The sequence below is a fragment of the Lipophrys pholis genome (assembly GCF_963383615.2).
Source record: "Lipophrys pholis genome assembly, chromosome: 11".
NCBI classification, from domain to species: domain Eukaryota; kingdom Metazoa; phylum Chordata; class Actinopteri; order Blenniiformes; family Blenniidae; genus Lipophrys; species Lipophrys pholis.
In genome coordinates this window covers 20,797,217-20,817,960 of record NC_137631.1, presented here as the reverse complement: position 1 = coordinate 20,817,960, position 20,744 = coordinate 20,797,217, and the positions used below count along the sequence as shown (strand labels likewise).

The following is a 20,744-nucleotide window of genomic DNA, read 5'->3' as shown; positions in this document are numbered from 1 at the left end:
TATCAAATAAATAGAAGTTAGATGAATATTTCCTTCAAAGTTTTTTTTTTTGTTTTTTTTTTTTAAATAAAATAGTAAGTCTTCACTTTCAGTGTACTTTTTTTTTTTTTATTCCTTATTTTCCATCATGAAACATTTCCACATGTGACACAGTACCATGGTTCGACTATAAATGCATAAATATATTAACAATGCATTCAGTCTGTCTCTAAATCAAATAAATCATGGTTATATCAACATGGTGTCTAGAAAAAAACATAACAAATCTACATGTACTTAAATGTAATGGTATTACTGCATTTATCCTCAAAGCTTGGAGGCAGAAACAGAGGTAGTTCATACTGTCAGAAGATGAGTGGCTGTACTGTCAGTAACATAATTTTTACACCCAAAAACCAACAAACAAAAATGTCTAATATCTGTTTTACAGCAACTGTGTTACAAGTAAACAACCAGTGACTAAAGATTATTGTGAAAGCAGAGGCATCAAACAAGAATCACATGTTGCTCACAAGTCAAGCAGTGATCGTACAGTGAGAAGTATAAGTGCCCGTGCAGTAAAAGTAAATGTGTTGGTCTCTGTCTTCTCATGCTGTCCGCCTCATCACATTTTGAGAATCACAGAGTTCATTACACAGCGAGAATCTTTTTCTTTTTACTCAAGCTCTAATTATTTACTGGCTTTTGCTCTGAAAACTGTTCGGCAAAATTATTTAGTTATGTGGTTCCGATGACACACTTCAGCTTCCTGGTGCCCAACGTCGGTGTCAAAAAGAGGCGATTGGAAAAACTACAAGAAGCATGGGGTCAGAAATAAAGGTAGTAAAAGTAGCTTCCCGTTTGTGGTGAAAATCTATGAAATGTAAGCATGATAAACTTAGTCAACAAATTTATATGAATGATAAAAATTCAACAAATATTAAGAAATACCACAATGAACAAGAGATATAAGTAAATATGTGGTTACATATGGATTTAGTCTAATTGTGCTGCTCGGTATTGTAAATAAAACATGCAACCACACAGTGATACAATATCTTTTTTTAGAGTTAGTTTTTGTTTTTTTTCACTTTCTCAATTTCTTTCAATTAAATATTCCTAAAATTACAACCACGGTTTTAGTTTTTTTTAAATGGATTTTCTACAAATACACAATGTTAAAACATACTGTCCGTAACGCCAATAAATAATTGAATATGTGTATATGTGATTGGTCAAAGATCCTTTCCCAATAGTTTTCCCTCGCAAGATTATTTGTTCACAACCTGCAACAATAATCTGTTGTAATCAGAGTTAAGAGAGAACAGAAAAGGAATTTCTATGAACACAATGTGTGTTGATCCTGCTCCTTACTCTCCGAATAAGGAAGAACAAACAGCTGCATGTACCTGTTTTGTAAAGACATACTAGTTTCTGAATGGTTAAGAGATTTTAGTTAGTTTCAGGTTTTACAAAACATCTCAAATAAATCAAACTTTTACAACAAATAAATGCGAGAACAGTATGTACATGATTACAATAATAAATATAATATGCATACGTCAGGTAAATTCAGAAATGGCTCATCTGCCGAGAATACATCAACTGGTGTAACACAAAAAGCAACAAGACGACTGCGACCGAGGCCACTGAGACAATTTCTTCCACAAAGATCATTTCTTCACATGTTTACTCGTCAACTCCGATGCATAAAATATCTATTACACTAAGTGTTACATGTTCTGTGGGCAGTCCGTATCCGTTTCAAAAGCTGCGACAAAAGGCCGGCCATCAGAGACAATGCAGCTCCTTCAGCTCATCTGGAAACGTACCACGATCGGCCACACCTCCTCGGTCAGCTTCAGACTGACGTCTAAATAATTTGGAGGAGTTGATTGTGTCCTCTAAGCCGCGCTCTGGGTTCAGTTCAGCTTCATCCGTGCAGAGTGAGGAATTATTTCTCCTCTCACATCGTACCGCAGGCTGTCTGCTTCTCTCAGGTCAGTCCAGAGGCTGTGAGGCACCGTGTCTGCAGATCCCAACGCACAAACGCCAGCTGCAATCACACAAATCCAGGCTTCATGGACGACTTGAAACATTTAGGACAACCCTTTGTCCCGTTTGTCTGCAGACACCTGAGAGGAGGGAACAATCAAATGTCAGGAAATATAAAAGCATGATAAAAACAGCATTTAGTTTCTTTGCTGAAAAGACATTGTAATGCTCATTTCAAGCAATAGCCTGTTGATTCTTAAGCCAATTTCTGCTTTTATTCAGATTTCTATTGCCCATGTGTTAACGTTGGGTTTTAAGTTACTTTTTATGATATATTTTGAGGGAATATGCCTGGTCTGCCTTTATTTGGTTGGTTTTTTTTACAACATGGGTATGCAGCTGATCCCAGCAGACTATTGACAAAGTCAGATTGCACCCTGACAGGTCCATCACAGGACAAACACCTCATTCAGAAAGCTGGTTATTCTTAAATGCATAAGAGACAAATTCCACACAGAGAAAAAACAACTCCCGACACACGCTAGTAATGTTTTCACTGATTAGAGAGTGTTGCCACTACACTACAGTGTGACCTCTCTCATGTTCACATGGATTAACATGAAGAACCACAACTTAAATAGTCTATTTTAGTGTAATCATCTGTGTCTACACACTCAAGCTCACAGGGAGCTGAGTAGTGTCTCCCCGAAACTGTAAAGAATGAGGTACAGCCAGTGATAGAAAAGAGTGGTCAATGAAGGAAAACATACTTGAGGTGAAAGATGTGGGAACAGGGTAATGCCTGCAGCTTTTGGTCCCTGTCCCCGATGGACTCTCCGCACATGCCGCAGTAGAGCTCCAGCTCCTCGACGCACTGCAGGAACTTGACCACCTGCTCTCTGAGCTCCTCCTGCTGCCCTCGGCTCCGGTAAATCCCCTCACTCAAGCAGTGGACCTTCAGGGTGCACAGCTTTAGACGGACAGAAGAAAAACACCTTCAACATGATGCAGTTTAATATCCATCCATCCATCCATCCATCCATCCATCCATCCATCCATCCATCCATCCATCCATCCATCCATCCATGCATCTTTTTTTCCCACTTCGTCCACATAGGGTCGCGGTGGCAGTACAGAGAGCAATGAAGCCCAGAAAAAGCTTATTATACAGATTGGAATTCAGTTTGTATGTACTCTAAAATCACCATTTGATGCTACTTTATATTTATTCTCCCCCACAGAGAGAAATAGACTTAGAATTGACTTACAGCCTCATTACATTACCAGATTGTTCATTTCGATAACATTGGCATAGACATATCAGATACAGAGACAAATTCAGTTTACTGTGTTATTTTAACTGCGTTTCGCTGTGAGAACTTGTTAACTATTCAATCACATGATCTGAGTCCCTCGCAACTAGAGGGCTGCAACTGCAGCTGCATTTCAAACATGTAAAAGCACAGGTCTTCAGATCTTCGTTCAGATCAAGTGAGAAACACTGTAACGTCTCCAGGTACACTGATTTATAATTTTCCCATTATGTCTGATAAAACAAAATCATAAAAGCACAAATTACAGCAAAAGTAATTCAGTTATTCTATCTATCACCTATTTAACCAACAACCACTGATTATTACTGAGGTGATCTGTGCTGTTCAAAAGATCTCAGTTACCTTGTTTCCCATTCCATCCGCCAGCTCCTGCGCTCGCTGCAAGGATTCAAGGGCCTGGAAGAAATAATTGGATTGTGTCAGAACATCACTTAAGCAATTGTTATGAGAACTTTTTAAAGCATTTAGTGCAGCTTTATTATACTTTGGAGTGTAAACGTAAGGACCTTGTCGTATTCCTTCTGTTGAAGCCAACACTTTGCGACTCCCAGGTAGACGTGCGCTTGTCCCAGACGGTTTCCGATCTCTGTCATGATGCCCAGTGAGGACTCATAACGAGGGAATGCTTTCTGAAGGGATGAAGAGCGATGCAGCAAGACATAAAGTGTTTTAAATTGCTCTACAGATGTGAATACGTTCAAACATTATCACAAGTCATAAAATTGAGAGCTGCTCTCTCTTTCAGGTTTGCAAAGATACAAAGGTTATGCTGAATGTCCAGTTGGTAAATAGCACCTTACATCAACGTCACGTCGACAACGATGTATGTCTGCAAAGTTTAGTAAGCACAGAGCCTGCAGAGGGCGGTCACCATGCTGCAGAGCAATCTTCATAGACTCCTGTTGAGAAACAGAAGATTGAATGAGAGAAACATTTGGACCTTGAGCTGAAGTGAAAGTCTTTTAAGTCACACCTTAAGATTTCTCTTTTTATGAAGTCTTTTATAGATTAGGAATTTTTGTGTGTTGTTCTGGCAATGTTATTTGTATTTTGGATGATTTTACCCATTCTAGTCATGGTTTATTATCCATTGTTTCTTTTTGTTAAAGCATTCGTAAATTTGGTAGTAACCCTGCGATTATAAATAAAATAAACATTATACTGAGTTGTATTTTATTATCATGCAAAACTTGTGCTGTGCTCATGTGTTTGAAGGAAATTGTGAAACTAAATGCCGTATTCTTAAATTATATCAACACAGATTTACTCGACACTTGTTACTTTGCAGGTTCTGAATATATTCAATTATCTTCAGTGATCTGTAAGGTGAGACTGTGTTGTTTCATCTTGAAGACTTCTGGCTATGATCGGATGTGTAAATTGTTTGGCTAAAACTGTTTGGCAAATGTAATAAATCTGAAATTCATCCCGCTGCCTTGTTACTATACTTTTATGCTCCAAGGCAATGACATCAAGGTATTTTTCACCCTTGGTGTATAATTAGAACAGAGTGAAGACTAAAGCCTCCCTCTTCATTAACACTTTAAACCAGCGCCTCTGTGAGCATATTTCTGTCGAGGTCTGAGGCCTCGTACGACGGGACAACTGGCGCTCGCACCTGTCAGCAGCACCACGTCCACCATATCTGCACATCCGACCAGCCAAAGGCCTCAAGGGACCAGCAAGTTGGTCAGGGAACCAAAACTGTGACATTCTCCAAGTTATGTAAGTTTATCTCTGAGAACACTGCTCATGTGTGCTGGACAGCTATAAAACAATACCTCACAGCACTCCATGGCGTCCGGCAGGCGCTCCAGTTTCCTGTAGGCGACAGACATGTGGTACTGGCTCATGGCTCGATACTTGAGGCTCCAACCTTTGCCATAGTCATTGACAAGCTCAGCTGCTTTGCAAGGAAAGAACAGGGCTTTCTCATAGTCCTGTAGACAGAAGTGTTGGATGAGTAAGACTTCAAATGTGTATGAGAACTCAAACTTTATATTTACAAAACACACAATCAGAATCAGCCAGAGTGAGTTGATCCGTTTGTCCCGATTTGGAGCACCTATTATTTGTGTTTTGCAAAATAACATGACACACGAGTGCATTCTTCAGACACCACTTCATCACAATCCCATTGAAACCAATCCTCTCTGGGAAGCCAGGGGATTATACTTACAAATCTCTGATGTCAAGGGTACTGCATAAAGCCACACCAGCCAGCCCACTCACTCCGCCCTCACCTCACAATGTGCAGTGTTGCACTCGCAAGCCATTGATGATGTTTAGTCAGATGCCCTGCGGTGTTATCATACTCTGTAAATAAGCTGGCAAAAACCTGTGTTGATTGCACAATCAACTCACACGTGCGGTCCAGTGAATGTTTTAGCCAAATGAGACAGCTGATAAGTCCGTCATGACCGCACTATTTCAGTGTTTCGACATCTCCTATTCAGGCTCCCTCTGTCTCACACAATCAATGACATGCAATGATAATGAAGGCAGAGTAGAGGATGTGGTCCAATATTTGCAAGGCTACACACACATAAAGGTCACTAAAATTAACCCGGTGTGATATAACCCAATCACATTTGGTTAAAGCAGCGTGTGGAATACCTTCAGCTGGACGTAGATGTTCCCCAGACTGCAGCAGACCCTGCACTCCAGCATCTTGTCATCGTTGTTGTGCGCATAGCGCAGGGCCTTCTCGTAGCTCTCCAGAGCCTTCTGGAAGACACTGAGACCCAGGAAAGCGTTGCCCATGCTGAGGCATACCTGTCCGTTGAGCTGCAGGCTGACAGTGGTGCCCTGCATGTTTAGGCAGGTCTTACAGTAGGAGACAGTTTTCTGGTAGTCACAAAGCTTCTCATTGCTGCGCGCCAAGTTCAGGTAGCCCTCCGTTAGGTAGTCCGGGTCCTCCATTTCTCTGGCTGTGTCAATTTGATCCAGGGCATACTGCAGGGGACGAAGATGGACACTGGGGTCAACTTGCAAATAATCACATGGATCAATTTTTTATTCAATCAGATTTAATTCAAAATGAACAAAATGTGATGTATCAGTTCAGACATAAGCCCTCTACTTTATAGAGTCCTCAGTAAAAGTGTGTTAGTGACAGTGGGTGCTGCTTGAGGAAGGGAGATTATGTCAACAAGAAACTCCACACTGATACTTAAGTTGCAGGGCACTTATTTACTCTGCATCGTGTGGAAGCCACAAATTAACCCGTCCTACTCAGGATTGCTGCAAATGGAAGAAGGCAACCTTTGACCTGTTCTCATTCACTAAAGGCTCGGACAAGGTGGAAATGATAAAATACTACCAGAGCGTGAACTCAAGTCTGGGCAGTCATGAGCGAATATAAAAGTCTAAGCTATTTAGCTACAGTGCCAGCTAAAACTGCAAGCACACACAGACCTGCTGTTGTTGCATAACACAGAATAAGATCACACCCTATGTGAAACAGAAGAAACTGACTATAAGGGCTGTTTAGATTTTATTACAGTCCTAAAAGAACATTTCTCAAATACACGTTTTCACAAAATTACCACTTAAAGAAAATCTTGTCTCAATATGCTGATGATGGGTTTTTTGCTTTGCTTACCTTGAGCATGTCTTTGTATTTCCCCATTTCTGAGTGGGCTGTAATCAGACAGCCCAGAACCCGAAACTTCCCTCCAGGATCTGAGGTCTTTTCCAGCACTTTTGTCCACACATGCAGGGCTTTGTCTGTCTGATTGGACTGATACAACCTCAGGCCCTTCTCTATCTGCTGCTTGGTTTGGTCCTGGCCCATCTCTGGTGCAAGGCGCTTCATAAAAATATTCATTCGTTTAGGCCATGCAATTTCAGTGAGGCAGCAAGAAAGTAGATCCTTGCCATGCACAGTACAACTCCAAAGAAGATCCCTTGAAGATGATCCTCTGAGAGGACGGTGCCAGAAAGGCCTACCAGATCCCGCACTATCAGCTCCGGCTGTGCTGAGATGGAAAGGAAACTGGATCCACCCAAGTCAAACGGCGACACACCAAGACCATTATCACCAGGCACTTTGTGTAGAGCTTGAGGGCCAAAAAAACGTCTTCCCCATTTAACCATGCAATGATCCCCTCTCAGCATCAAGTTCAAAAATTCTCCCCCAGATTTCCTGTTGAAAAACCGCAAAGAAACACGTTTCCCCGTGGAGTGCTCGCACTGATATCCCAGAATATCTACTCCCTCCACACCCCAGCGAAAGGAATTCTCAGCACCCCAGTGTCCAACCCCCTCCACCTTCCTCCTACTGCTGGCGCTACAGCAGTTGGCCTTGTCACTCTAGACCATGTGTCCCTTCAGGAATTATGTTCTGCCCTCAGCAAACCGTCCCAAGGTCACTACAGCTCCTAGCGATCTACCTTCAGACTAAACCTCCCTCACTGAGCAACACCGGATGACAACTTTTATACATCACAAACCACCGGAACATTAAAAAAAAAACTCCCATCCACACAAAGATCTGACCACACTCTCACATGTGGTGCTGTGAGGCTTGATGTATAGAATACAGGAAGCTCGCCCCCCTCAAAAAAAATAAAGAATTAAAGAAGTGCACCTCAGACGGTACTCAAAGAGGCTGAGAGTTCCGACTAAGAGTCCTTATGGAGACGCATATGTGCCCCCAGAAACCCCCACCCCTCATCTGGGCGTCAGCAACTGATGCTTAGAATAGTTCACAAAGTCTGACATGTTACTGGGCTTGGGTTTCAGCTGCACAGCCTCCTGCAACACATCAATGGGATCAAAGTTTTGTCTGTTCTGTCGTAGCTTTCTCTCCTTCAACTCCCCTTTTCAACTACAAGGACAGAAACCGGCACCAACACCAACAGGGCATTTACAACCACTACTTCCAATTAAAGAAAAACACTGTTAGAATTCACATCTTTGTTGATTTATGAATGCATCATGGAGAATAAAATAAAAAAAGAACAGTAGTAAACATAGTATTAATAGCAAGGGCTAGATAATACATAATGGCATCAACAGCTTGTAGCAACAGTGATATATTTGACAGTTCCGTTCACAGTTTCTGGATCAAAAAATAGAATCTTAACACAAGAAATGTTGAAAATTTGAAAAGTTAGAAAACATCCTCATGTTAATGCACACAGACTTAGGAGGACAGTCCACATCACAGTATACTGAAAGAGACCCAGCAACGACTTTTACACTGAAGCTGTTTCATGCATGTCAAACAAGCATTGTACAGAAAACAACTAATTTGTTCATCACTGAATTACAGCATCGCCACAAATTGTTTGACTAAGGAGTCCACAATGAGACACAGTGTTGAACAAGCACGCGACACACATGGCTGAACTGTCATTACAAGGCTGGTGGTGAAGACTAAATGGAATGAGTGAAACAGCTGAGTAAACACATTTATATGGTAGGACTCCTCGCAGGATGCCCGAAGAGTGAAGTCACAGTTTGTGATATAAGTCTTCCCTGATTGTCCGTGGTGAGTGTGTGAACATCCAGAGGACAGGCTAGGCCAAAACAAATTGCCAGTTTGTCAAGAGAATTTTTATACCTCTGATAACGGAGACAACGGATGTGGCCGGGTTAAACTTTAACGTGTTTGCGTCACCTTTCTTGCATTTGTCCCTGAAGACATAAATGCAGCCGTTACAGCTGGCGACCTTCCAGAAAGAAGGAACACAGCTCCACACCTCTGGGAAACGCAGGCGGGTGAAGCTCTCCAGCAGAGGGTTGTAGCACACCAAAGAGTCTCCCTCTGCTACGATGAAGATTACGTCCATATGGACCGCAGCGTGCATGCAGCCGGCGAACGGCAGCATGTAAGGTTTGATCTGGCACTTTTGGGAGGAGGTGTCGAAGCACTGAATGAGACGGGATGGCTTTGTGAAGAAGTCCATGTCGTTCTCCTCCCCTCCGAGCAGGTAGATGGTACCACCCAGGTTAACACCAGCAGCGCCTGACACGGCAGTGTCCAGCTGGCTGGTCTCTGTCCACATGTTGTCCTTCACCGTGTAGTAGATGACAGCGTTAGAGAGCGTGTCCTGCAACGTCTTACCTCCCAAAGAGTAGATAGCGTCCTCAGTGGACACGGACACCATGGTATGATGGAGGCGGTCCCTGGGCAGTGGGGCACAGCGCTCCCAGTCCATAGTGTGCATGTTGCACTTCCACATGCGGCGTGGAATAGACCCCCCCACCACATACAGATCACCTCCATGTTTACAGGCTGCAGTAATCTGATGACATAAACTGTTTTGCCCGCTGACGCTGATCGCGTCGTCCTCGTCACAGTGGAGCGACACAGCCAGGGAGTGAGTCCTTGTCTCCTCTTTCCCAATCAGGTAAATGTGGACGTTCTCACCGATTTCCTGCACACGCGAGAAACAAATGGATAATAGAAATTATCATCATTTCAATGCTCAACGTTTATGTGACAGTTACCTTCAGATTTTCTTGGAGGATGCATAAGAACTCTTCTCTCTCAACCTTGTTGTGGTTTATCCAGGACTCAATAGCAACTGTTGGATTCTGGGAGCTTGGAACACCATCTGAACAGAACCACAAGGCATTTTGAATGGAATTATTATATAATGTTTTCCAATGTGAGTGTGTGGTGGACAAATGACCTCACAAACATCTATGTTGCGGTTTCATTGAATATTTGTAAAGACAAAATGCATTTAAACGTGTGAAAAAAAATTGGCTATATGACGCACAGTGACATAAAGAGAAAATGATAATACCTTTAATGATGTCCAAGAGGAGACACAAAGGCAGGTTGAGATATTCCTCAGTCTGGTGGAGCTGAGCCAAGTGGATTTTAGCACAGTGTTTGGCTGCTGTATATAGTTCCTGGTCACTGTGTCTGTCTGCAAGCCACATCACCTGAGGGGAAGAAAAAGCCTTGATGCTGCACAAGAAATAAAATATCAATAACTTTTGGATGTGTGCAAAAAGAAAAAAAACAAGAATAAACCTGTAGGCAGTTCTTGACCTCCACTGTGCGTGAAAGGAAGCGGGAGCATTCTTCAAACAGAGCGGTCAGCTGATACATGTCTGCCATCTCATATGTGTCCTGCAGCTCCTCTACCCTCAGTTTGATCGTACCTTGGTAGATGTAGTTAACCAGTAGTTGAAACACGGTAGCACTAACATCCTTCAGCTCAATCGCGCGATTGTGAGACTCTTTGAGGTTGGAGGTGAACATTGATCGGAAAAATCTGCTCTGCGCAGAGAGCACCAGCCGGTGCAGGTGAAACTCTTTGCCGTCTACGGTAATGGTGACATCAGCAAACAGGCCATCCTCCAAACACAGGTCCATGATGCTTTTTACTATACGACCAGAATGAGAGTGATCGGCAAATGTATATCCCTGGAAGTAGTTTTCCTCTCCCACAGAACCCCCGACACTGAGGCCACCCTTCTCGCTGGACTCCATCTTTTCTGCTCACCTTAGAGAATGTCACAAAACAAAAGCATTGTTATTAATGGGACACACATTTATGGGGCAGATCTTAGAGGAACTAATGTAATGATTCTGCAATATATCCTGACTTTATTAGAGTAATAAAGTTAAGTCTTTAGTATTGCTTAAATAATTTAGTGACAATTTATCACTGGTAAATGGATATAAATAAATATTGTCTCTGTGTAAATTCAGTTTGATTGTGGCTATTGTGAACTGAACACATTTTACAGAAAGAAAAAAAAAACAGTCATCACTTATTTGGACAGACTGTTTAGTTTCGTATGGTGGTCTCAAATATGTCATGAATCATGAATATGTTCATATGAGGGGGGCAGTGTAAGACCTTTAACTCGAAAACTGTTTAGAAAAGTGTAGATGTATGTGCTTTATCTCTTACCAGCAAAATCAGTACTTCTTCTACAGCTAATGTGAATTTCACATTATTTAAAATTAATCAGTAAACTAAGTGACAATAAGCACAACATTTTGTGAATGACATTTATAAAAAAAACTCACATATTAAACATTTATTAACATTTTCACTGACTTGATCATTCTCAAATAAACAGGCGTTTGCCACATGAGACATGTTTTTTAAAAAAATCGAGAATGTTTCCAGTTTTAGAGAAAACAATTGCCATGTGAGTTCAGAAGATCCTTTGGGACTCGTGGTCTAAATGCCTGCGTGCTTTGTGTCCAATTCAAGAGATTTCAACTTGATTATATTTTTATTTGAGTAAGTCGAACAGCAGATGAACCCCGGATGATAGTTCACAGAGGGAGCACAACTATTTGCAACAGTAAACAGCGGCTGAAGCTGCGTTTTCAAAAAGGTTTTGTTTACGATTGTGTTTAGCTTGTGTTAGCAGCACAGCAGCGACCCTGCTAACTGCACAGAGGAGTACATTTTCAATCGCTACACAGTAAAAGTAGAGTTCTCATTAGACCCGCAAATGAGGCGAAATGTTATTCATTGTAATCTGACATGCAAACGCGCGCGTTTACCTTAATCTCCACTACTTTATCATTCAGGAGGAGATGAACCCTTCACCGGAAGTAAACAAACTTTGTCTCCGCGCATCGTCGACACAATGCACCAGCTTGCGGTGCTGCCACTGTGCGGCGGAGCTGTGTTACTACAGTCCCTCGCTTCAACACTAAACTTCCAAGATGAAATGTAATAAATACACCATTAAATAATCAATTAAATGTGTCATTCATTTATTAGAATTAGAATTAAATATATAAATGTGTCATTAATTCATTATAATACAAATTCATTTTATGTATGACATATAGAATTATTTCACTGTCTAATTATGTCATTGCCTAAATGTGCCGAAATTAAATAAATAAATAAACCATTAAATAATTTATTAAATGTGTCATTAATTAATTACAATTGGAACTAAATATATAAATGTGTCATTAAATGTGTCATTAATTAATTAAAATTGGAATTCATTTTATGGAAACACATTTATTTATTTCACTATTTAATTAATTATTTCATTGTACGGTGTTGCACTGCTTCATGATTTATTTAAATCTTATCTAGTCACCTTTATGTTTTTACATACACATATGTCATCTGCTGTCATCTAATATAGACGTACATATGTGTCATCTAATAGTAAGTATCAAATAGGTGTCTAGTTAATGGACACGAATGTGCAAGCCTTTTTAAAACAACCAGAATTCCTTTGGTTGCTGCTGACTTTGACATGATCTTTAAGATCATGCTTGTGTAGGACACTTGCTGTCATTTCTGATAGATGAAAGGTTTTTTGTTCTGTGGGTGTGACAAACCACCAGCCCAACATGCTGCAGTCTGCTCTGCATCACAGCCAACTGGCTTTCGCTCTCTTTTTCCTGGGTGGAAAAATGCAAGGTATTCAGTGCGTTTCTTCTGCCGTGATTCACTAAAGTGAGCAAGGGAGAGAGGAGGAGAGACGGATGAGGTGTGATATCTGCTGGACTTAATCAGAAGAACCATGAATTTGGATGTTAAAAACTTCTTTCCGATCTTTTTCTGGCTTTGCTTGCAGAATTTGCTGCCGGGTAAGTAAAAACAGAACATTTGCAAGGAGCTGCGACAAAGACAGAAATTTGAAATGTTACAAAAGAGGGACCGAAAACATAATGCAGGATGGATTAAAACAGCAAGCGTGCTAATTTTGCATGTATTAAGGGACATTTAATCTGCTGGGACTGGCTTCAAATATGTGAGTTGGCTTGTATCTTTCTCTTTAGATGTCACTGCAGGCACAAGTCTTACTTCTCAAAAAGCTGCCTCATCTGTCCTAAATGCAAACCTGATGTTTGAGGTACTTTGTTCCCATTTTTTTCTCAACTCAAGTCCACATGCAGATAAACCGAAACTTGTGCAGATTTCTTTGCAAGAGTTAAGAGCTGGGTCTTTCTTTGTCCCTGCTGTGAGCAGTTTCTACTGGCTGGGGTGGAAATGGACCAGGACAACAACATCGTCCTTCTTGATGGAGAGATGGCATCGATGAGGCAGGGACGCTCTTTTCTGTCTCAGATCAATGACGACATTCCCAGAAGTCTGGACTCCATGGTTCAGATGGCGAGTGATCTGAAGGGTGAGGGGAGACCACTGACTGAGGTTCAGTTTGAGAATCTTGTCCTCAGTTTGGTCTACTCTGCCCATCAGGCTCTGCATCAGAAAAGAAAAGTGGAAAGGGAGGCCTGGGGTGAAGTGCTCCTCCAGCTGGCAAATATCACAGTCCATGAAATTCGTGGAAGTTATCTCTTTAACTATGCTTGACATATGTGCCGCCACTCTGTGCAAAATAAAAGGTTTGATTCACCTTCAACGGGATTCTATTGTGCATTCTTATCAATGAGGAGCCGTCAAGCAAGTCAGATCTGTAGGAATGAACATATTTATTGTGGAAAAAGTAGAAAAAGTGCTGGAAAACGTCCAGTTAATAAAAGACAATTTTAAACATAGAAACAATCCCTGAATTTAGACACGAGCAACGATAACAGAAGCACAGGCCGTTTTACACCCAGGCTGTTTTACAGCTTATCTTTTTCTCATCTGAGCTTTTTTCGTTTTGACACTTTCAGTTACGGCTTTAGTCTCGGTTTCTTCCAGAGAGGCTAGTTTTTTCTTCAGCTTTGCATCCATCGCTGGACCCCTCCGGTCGCTGGCGGAGCGCGGCTGACTCCTTCGCCTCCTTCTCAAAGTGTCCACTGAGGTCGAGGCTTCCTCCTGCTGGTTGTGTTGTTCATTGACCAAAGACTCGCTTCGGTCCCAGACGAGTGCGGTCACTCCTGAAGGAACAAGATGTCAGACATTCTTCCTCAAAGCATTGACTCAACATTAAATAAACAAAGGATACAGGTCATTTTGCATCAGACAATAATTCATACTTAATCTCCTTCAACATGGGAACTTACTGACCAGGACCATTCAGCAACAGATAAATTCAACAGTGTTGTTAGGAGTTTATTCAGACCCTCAATGTGGCTCCCTTTTAATAAGTTACCCTAACATAATTATCTTTTTTTTTTTAATTATATGAACACGATGTTGATTCAGATAAGGAAAGAACTAATTAGTTAAGAAAATAGGGGAAATGCTGCTCTTTAACTCAACCTGACTGGCTCAGGAGGGCTCAATGAGAAACTAGAATGGATTAGGTCTTCAAAAGACAAGGAGATGGATCATTATTGAGCAGAACAGAGTTAACTGATGGTACTGCCCTCCACAGTCATCCTGATTCGTTTCGTCCCCCCACCCCCGTGAAATAAATTGCCCCCTGTGGTCCTGCTTCTGGAACTCACCCATGCCAGATCCAAGCACGTCACCCATTGGACTGAATTTGTTGACCTGAAAAAACAATAAACGAGAGTGTTTTGTCTCGATGCTCATGAGGCTGTAAAAAAACAAAACCAAAAAAAACAAACACTCACAGATATGATCCCTTTAACGGTGGGATCGTGGAGCTGACACACCAGCTCTGCTGTGTTGGAGTCAAAGATGTCAACGGTCCTCTGGTCGCCGGTGCAAACACGGTCGTCGGGGTAACGCCCAGCAACGATCAGGTCATACACAGGATGCCATGTGGCCTAAACAGCAGGTGTGATAAAACACATAAAGTGCATAAAATACAAAGGATCTCTTCCTGAGATGTATTGCTTTAAAGAGAATCTGGTTGATTACTATCTAGAACATTTTAATGCTATTCCCATTTGGATATTAACGTCCCAGAATTTTGGTCAATTAATAATAACCCTGATCCTTTACTCCCCCTACACATGCACACATCTTTACTCCTTTTGTCTTCATAAGGTTGAAGTCACATTTAAACATTTATAATAATCCTACTGGATTTACTTCTTCTATTCCTACCCTGTTGGTATCTTGCATGAATACATCTGATCACCAACACTCCTACCAAATTTATGATGCACTCAAAATTCAGAAACTACCAGAAAGCAGAACAAACATTGAGCTTTGTGCTCACATGAATGAAAGTTGAAGTTACCTTGCGAAATGAGCCAGAAGACTGCTTGATGCAACACACGTAATGACAGTTCTATGTTCATACGTCTAAAATAAATCCAGGCGTTAAGCACAGATGTAGGACGTAAACAAACCTTGATGGGTGTGAGGTGCTGAAACTGTCTGTGTGGATGCTGGATGATGTGCTGCGGCTTTGACCAGTCAGAGGAGCAGTACACTCGGATCTGATCGTACTGATCTGTGGTGAGCAACTTGGAGCAGTCCATCGGGTTGAAATATGCTAAGAGGGACAACAATACCATGACATCGGATTACCTCCTTTTGTTTTTAATCTCTCTTTCATTAAACAGGGATTGCAAGACTATTGCAAGATATTCTATAAAGTTAACTCAGGCAACTGAAGAAATTTGATTCCATTCGATGCAACTTTCACCATATTTACTGCATATGTGAATGGAAAACATCAAGTAAAAACTCAATAGTATTTGTCGCGTCAGAAATCAGTGAGAGAAGATTGTTACCTGAGTTGACGGCTCTCTCATGAGGCATTTCATGCAGGAAGCTTGTCTTGTCTTTCATCTTCCTCAGATCCCAAAGCTTCACTGTGTGGTCAACGGAGGCTGTCGCCAGCAACCAGTCACATCGGGGATTAAATTCAGCATGAGTCACTTTGGCTTTGTGCAGCTTGTCATTAAAAATCTGAAACATCAAAACGACGACACAAGTCATTAACAGCACGAATGTCAATTCTCACTTAAAAGCATATTGGTGCTTACAGGAGAAACAGAAATTCCTCTGCACGTTGCTGCTCAGCCATTAAAGCACGAAGCAACATTTCAGGACAACTTCAAAAGATCACCACATCGTCATCCTCCTCATAGACAAACACAAATGTTGAACCAGACACTGACGGGGTGAATTTTCCTCGTGAGTAAAGAACAAACTCGCACCATTTGTCCGTCCAAGCCCAACAGGAGGAGCTTTCCTATATTGTCTCCTGTCACAAGCATCTGTCGACTCACAGACACGTCGACACAGCAGTACCAAAAACTGGAAGAAAACAAAGAACAATGTGAGGCTACTGAGTGCAACTTACAAGATAACATTTAGATGATGGTGACAAATTTCAGAACCAGATCAAATCATAGAGCCAATGGAAAGTGGATTATAAAGGCAGATAGTATACACTTGATATTGTATCCTATGTAAATTAAAAGGTGCAGTATGTAGACGGTCACTGGTTTACCTGCTGACTTTAGTTCAAAACATAGACAGAATTTGTTAATTAAAAAAAAAAAGTATTACATCCTGCATCTTTAATTAAATCTAAACATGAATAGATAAATTTTACCCAAACAAAAAAACATTCTTTCATTTTCCTCTATTGCCAATGCAGATGGACATTTAAGATTTTTTTTCAGGTGAATTAAAGTTTGTTTATGCCGATCAGATATTTCAGAAGTAATGTTCGGAAAAATAGCCAAAATAATGTTCCCGTTACTGTGGAGATAGATATATATATATATATATATATATATATATATATATATCAAGTGAATACTAGTCAAGAGTAAATAGTCGCTTCCAAGCTGACGGAATGTTGGTCACTGAAATAAACCAAAGCTATCTGCAGAGTCAGTAGAGGAAGAGTATATTTGTAGAATTCCCAAGCATCAGTCTTCTTTGCAGTCTCCTCACCAAACATCGTGGTGATCGTGGCCACAGTCCCGGTTTCTGGACACTACGATGGGGTCATGGCCCTCAAAGTTCCTCAGGGTCACTGTGCCCTGACCCGTGGCCACATAGACTCTGGAGAGATCGTTGGGGCAAAACTTCATCCCTCCGATACTGTCTCCTGCCCCGCTCTGTGCACACAAATACAAATCCCACGCCATCACGAGGTCTGCTTTGTTTTTTGTTTTTTTTAAATCACGGGACCATAGTGTACGGCCGCATGTTGTCAGCTGAACCTGCGATGCATGATACATATGAACTACAATAGGATTTGCAATTAAATACAAACAATGACGTGTATGATGCACATGCCTGTGTGCCTTGCAGTTGGGTCTTCCAAATAACAGTGCTGTTTCTCTCGCTCCTCATTTACACCAGCTTTGACTAGATTGTGTGCTGTTGTTTTGGTTTTTTTCACACGATGGCCTGATGGTCCATAGGGCTCAATCTAATTGGCCAAAGATACTGAAATGCAGAGCCTGCCTGCACAGAGCATGGAAACATAATCAATTTGTAATATAATGTGCAGCCCTACCATATAATGGCATTGCGACCTCGGTATACGTTTCTGTGATGATCAAAAGTAAAATCTCAACATACCAACAGCTAATCCAGAAGCAGTAAATGATATTTCTCTCTGTCCAAATCTGTGAATCTTTTCTGCTCCTGGCTGCAGCCCAATTCAGAATATGCCAAAAGGCTCTCATTGTAATTAACCTTCATTTTAATAGTGATCCAGTAACGAGATTGTACTACTTAACCGCCCAAACACTGAAACCAGTAAGGATTTCACTGATAAGAAGACTGATGCGAGGCTGACAGGGCTAAAACTCACCACCCTTTTAATTTTAAGTCACAGAAAAATAGGGGACTAAGCCTTACTTCAGCGTGTCTGTGTTGGCAAACACCGTTATGGTGGCACCATTGAAATCTCGAAGTGCTGTCGTACCCCCAATTGACGAGGTGAACAGCTGGGTGGGATTTAACTGGTTAAACTTCATGCCTGTAACTGAGTCACCAGCTCCCATCTAAGCAGAAAACCAACAGCAGGGGTGTCATCAAACAGGCTGAGACTGCAGGATTAGGATGTCAGAGACACATGGTAATGGGTTTTACACAAAGAAAATCTATTACACAAGTATTAGATAGAACAAATCGAAACTCACCCCCTGAACAAAGGCATTCTTTGTGGGCTCCTTAAAGTCCCACAGAAACAGGTCTCCACCCTTGGAGGCGACGGCCAGAGTGCTGGGATGAGTGGGATGCCACTCCAGGCAGGTGATCCTGCGGTCGAAGGGACTGGTCGCACTGCGGGTCGCATAGGCTGACAGAGAGCGAACAAAAGGCTCCTGGAGACACTGGAGGAGACGACGGAGGTGAAAACACAACTGACAAAACGTGCCACGTAAATACATTTGGTTTGTATGATGATTAAATAAACACTCATCAAGAGACTGACAGAGTTGTTGCTTCCAGTCGGGGTTTTTGTGCAGAGATCGACTGACTCATTGCATCATGATTTGTCGCCACTGCTGCACAAGTAAAACCACAATATTCTCCTAATGTTGCTTATGATAGTATCTGTAGGTTTGTATCAAGGTGTCTTCACAGTTCTCCATCATTGTCCTATGTGTGATTACCACTTACCTCAGAAGACCTTATCATGATCCTCCTTATTTAAAACTATGTTTCGTTCCACACCGACCATTCTAATCATTTTATTTTGTTCCAAAAAAAATTAAGGGGATTTCTAGATGTGCCTTTATATCTAAACCACCTTCAGGATGGAGCAACTTGAAGACTTCATTCCTATGACTGGTACAGACTGCTGTTGTTTTCCCTTAATCTATAGTTTTCACTCACAGTGCCACCAGTCAATTATTTGTCCCTAAACTATTCATTTACCTTTCAGTGTTTGTCAATATGAGCTGGTTAACTTGGTGAGTGGCACAGATAATGAGAAGCTTTGTGTACCCTGTATGCCTTACATTGTATGTAGTATGTGCATGTATAGTACTTGTGTTTAATTGAGTTTTGGACCACATTGACAATAAGACAATTCATCCGGAATTGGAGGCAGGACCAGAAAATAGAAACACTACAAACTTAAACAAGTTAAGGTCCAGCCCAAGCCAAACAATGATAACCTCCCCACGATGGGGACAACAGACAGTTTCTGAAATGTATGTGTTGATGTTTATGTTGCAAGTTAACAGCAAATATTAGTATAAACAAATTACTCACGTAAGGCAGCGTTTTCAACATTAAAGCTGAGTCATAGACCAACTTCATGATTTATTGCTTCATGAATTCAGTATCACATTCAGTAGATCAGACTGGTGAATCTACTGCTTGCAGATTTATTTAAACATTAGTAAGGAAGATTAATGAAGAATGATAAAGACAACTAGCCAAACATTAAATAGGGATTGGGCATCAAATGTAATTTTCTTTATTGTGTGAATAGAAGAATGCCAATGATCTATCTGTTTTGAGTAATAGCTTATGGTCTCATTATTTTAGAAACTGTTTAAGGTGAGATGTAATACCACTGCTCTTTAACCTGCTGGCATGTCTTTTATAAAATGCGTTCAGTATCTTGCATTAATCTTAGAGTTATGCTCCAGCATTGGAACCCCAGGAGGTTGGAGGGGTGGGCCGGTGGTCCTCCTACCTGTCTCATCTGTGTGTGCAGACTTTGGCCCAGAGTGCTCTTGTAAATATAATGCAGGATGCTCCCAAACCCAGACCTCTTCTGGACTCCTGCAAACGTGAATTGAGGCCCTGCACAACACACCAACCCAAAGATTAGTTAGCGAGTATTTCACATGCAATGAATGCAGTACAACTAAGCCAAGTCGATACCCGCTTTCGATGTTTCTCCATGTTTTCGTTGTTTCAGTTTCTTGGAGGGAGTTGATGAAGTGGCGCTCTGCTCGGGTTTTCTCTTCGCTTTACTCTTGGACCCAGACGCCTCTGACTTGGTTGGTTTGTTCTTCATTTTCTCACCTAAAAAAAAGCGACAGCTTCACGATGCACGCTGCAGAGCTTCACACGACCAGTCGGCATGGAGGAGGGATGGATCGGCTGCTTACCTGTACTGTTTGCTCTGTGCTGCAGCCTAAAAGCACCAAGTTATGTACGCACGACGATACAGTACACGTGACTGTGTCAATGGCTCGTGTTCATGTTTTGTAACGCCTGTGTGTATGAGCTAATGGCCGATAGATGGCGCACCTGAGCCAGAAACAGACCAAGCCGCCATGATATGAAGATGGGACAAAGTGACTACATCTGGAAAAACACTCCTGTGCAAGATCTAAGACAGAGATATTACAAATAATTAACACCATAAATGAATATCGCTGCCAGTGTACAGCCAAAGAAAAACACGTTATAATTTTCACGTCGAAAACTTCACATAATTATCACAATAAATACTGATTCAATTATAATAAATCAGATCAAAAATATCTGTCATTTATAAAAATGTAAAAACATCCCGTTAGCCAATATGGATTTCTCTCTCTCTCTCTCTCTCTCTCTCTCTCTCTCTCTCTCTCTCTCTCTCTCTCTCTCTCTCTCTCTATATATATATATATATATATATATATATTTCTATAAGCTGTACCTGTTAAATTTATTTATTTATTTATTTATTTATTTATTTATTTATTTATTTATTTATAATGGGATGTGTAAACCCATCGTCACAATAATT

The 20,744-nt window shown here is 41.3% G+C and overlaps 3 protein-coding genes across 11 annotated transcripts; all 3 read right to left on the bottom strand.

The window, feature by feature from the left end:
• Positions 1-122: 122 nt before the first annotated feature.
• On the bottom strand, positions 123-7,529 carry rapsn (receptor-associated protein of the synapse, 43kD). Its single transcript, XM_080474346.1, has 8 exons — positions 6,913-7,529; positions 5,925-6,263; positions 5,090-5,248; positions 4,109-4,207; positions 3,815-3,937; positions 3,651-3,704; positions 2,745-2,944; positions 123-2,114 (listed from the first exon to the last, which is right to left on the bottom strand). Exons 1-8 carry the CDS (start codon positions 7,135-7,137, stop codon positions 2,042-2,044), a joined length of 1,272 nt encoding a protein of 423 aa, XP_080330472.1. The 5' UTR covers positions 7,138-7,529; the 3' UTR covers positions 123-2,041.
• Positions 6,913-11,867, bottom strand: kbtbd4 (kelch repeat and BTB (POZ) domain containing 4). Of its 2 annotated transcripts, none has more exons than XM_080474344.1 (5): positions 11,800-11,867; positions 10,303-10,777; positions 10,070-10,211; positions 9,768-9,874; positions 6,913-9,694 (listed from the first exon to the last, which is right to left on the bottom strand). In XM_080474344.1, the coding sequence occupies exons 2-5, from the start codon at positions 10,762-10,764 to the stop codon at positions 8,834-8,836; spliced, it is 1,572 nt and encodes a 523-aa protein (XP_080330470.1). In that variant the 5' UTR covers positions 10,765-10,777; positions 11,800-11,867; the 3' UTR covers positions 6,913-8,833. The 2 variants fall into 2 exon arrangements, with proteins under 2 accessions (XP_080330470.1, XP_080330471.1); XM_080474345.1 differs by having other exon boundaries at positions 8,216-9,694; positions 10,303-10,769; positions 11,800-11,852.
• A 1,815-nt stretch (positions 11,868-13,682) lies between these two features.
• On the bottom strand, positions 13,683-20,234 carry ddb2 (damage-specific DNA binding protein 2). 8 transcript variants are annotated; one of them, XM_080474418.1, is made up of 11 exons: positions 20,119-20,234; positions 19,889-20,032; positions 19,698-19,807; positions 18,190-18,381; positions 17,906-18,051; positions 16,240-16,339; positions 15,811-15,988; positions 15,424-15,569; positions 14,737-14,892; positions 14,608-14,653; positions 13,683-14,094 (listed from the first exon to the last, which is right to left on the bottom strand). In XM_080474418.1, exons 2-11 carry the CDS (start codon positions 20,022-20,024, stop codon positions 13,844-13,846), a joined length of 1,461 nt encoding a protein of 486 aa, XP_080330544.1. In that variant the 5' UTR covers positions 20,025-20,032; positions 20,119-20,234; the 3' UTR covers positions 13,683-13,843. The 8 variants fall into 8 exon arrangements, with proteins under 8 accessions (XP_080330544.1, XP_080330540.1, XP_080330546.1 ...); XM_080474414.1 differs by lacking the exon at positions 17,906-18,051 and adding an exon at positions 16,988-17,154; XM_080474420.1 differs by having other exon boundaries at positions 18,190-18,372.
• Between the last annotated feature and the right edge of the window lie 510 nt (positions 20,235-20,744).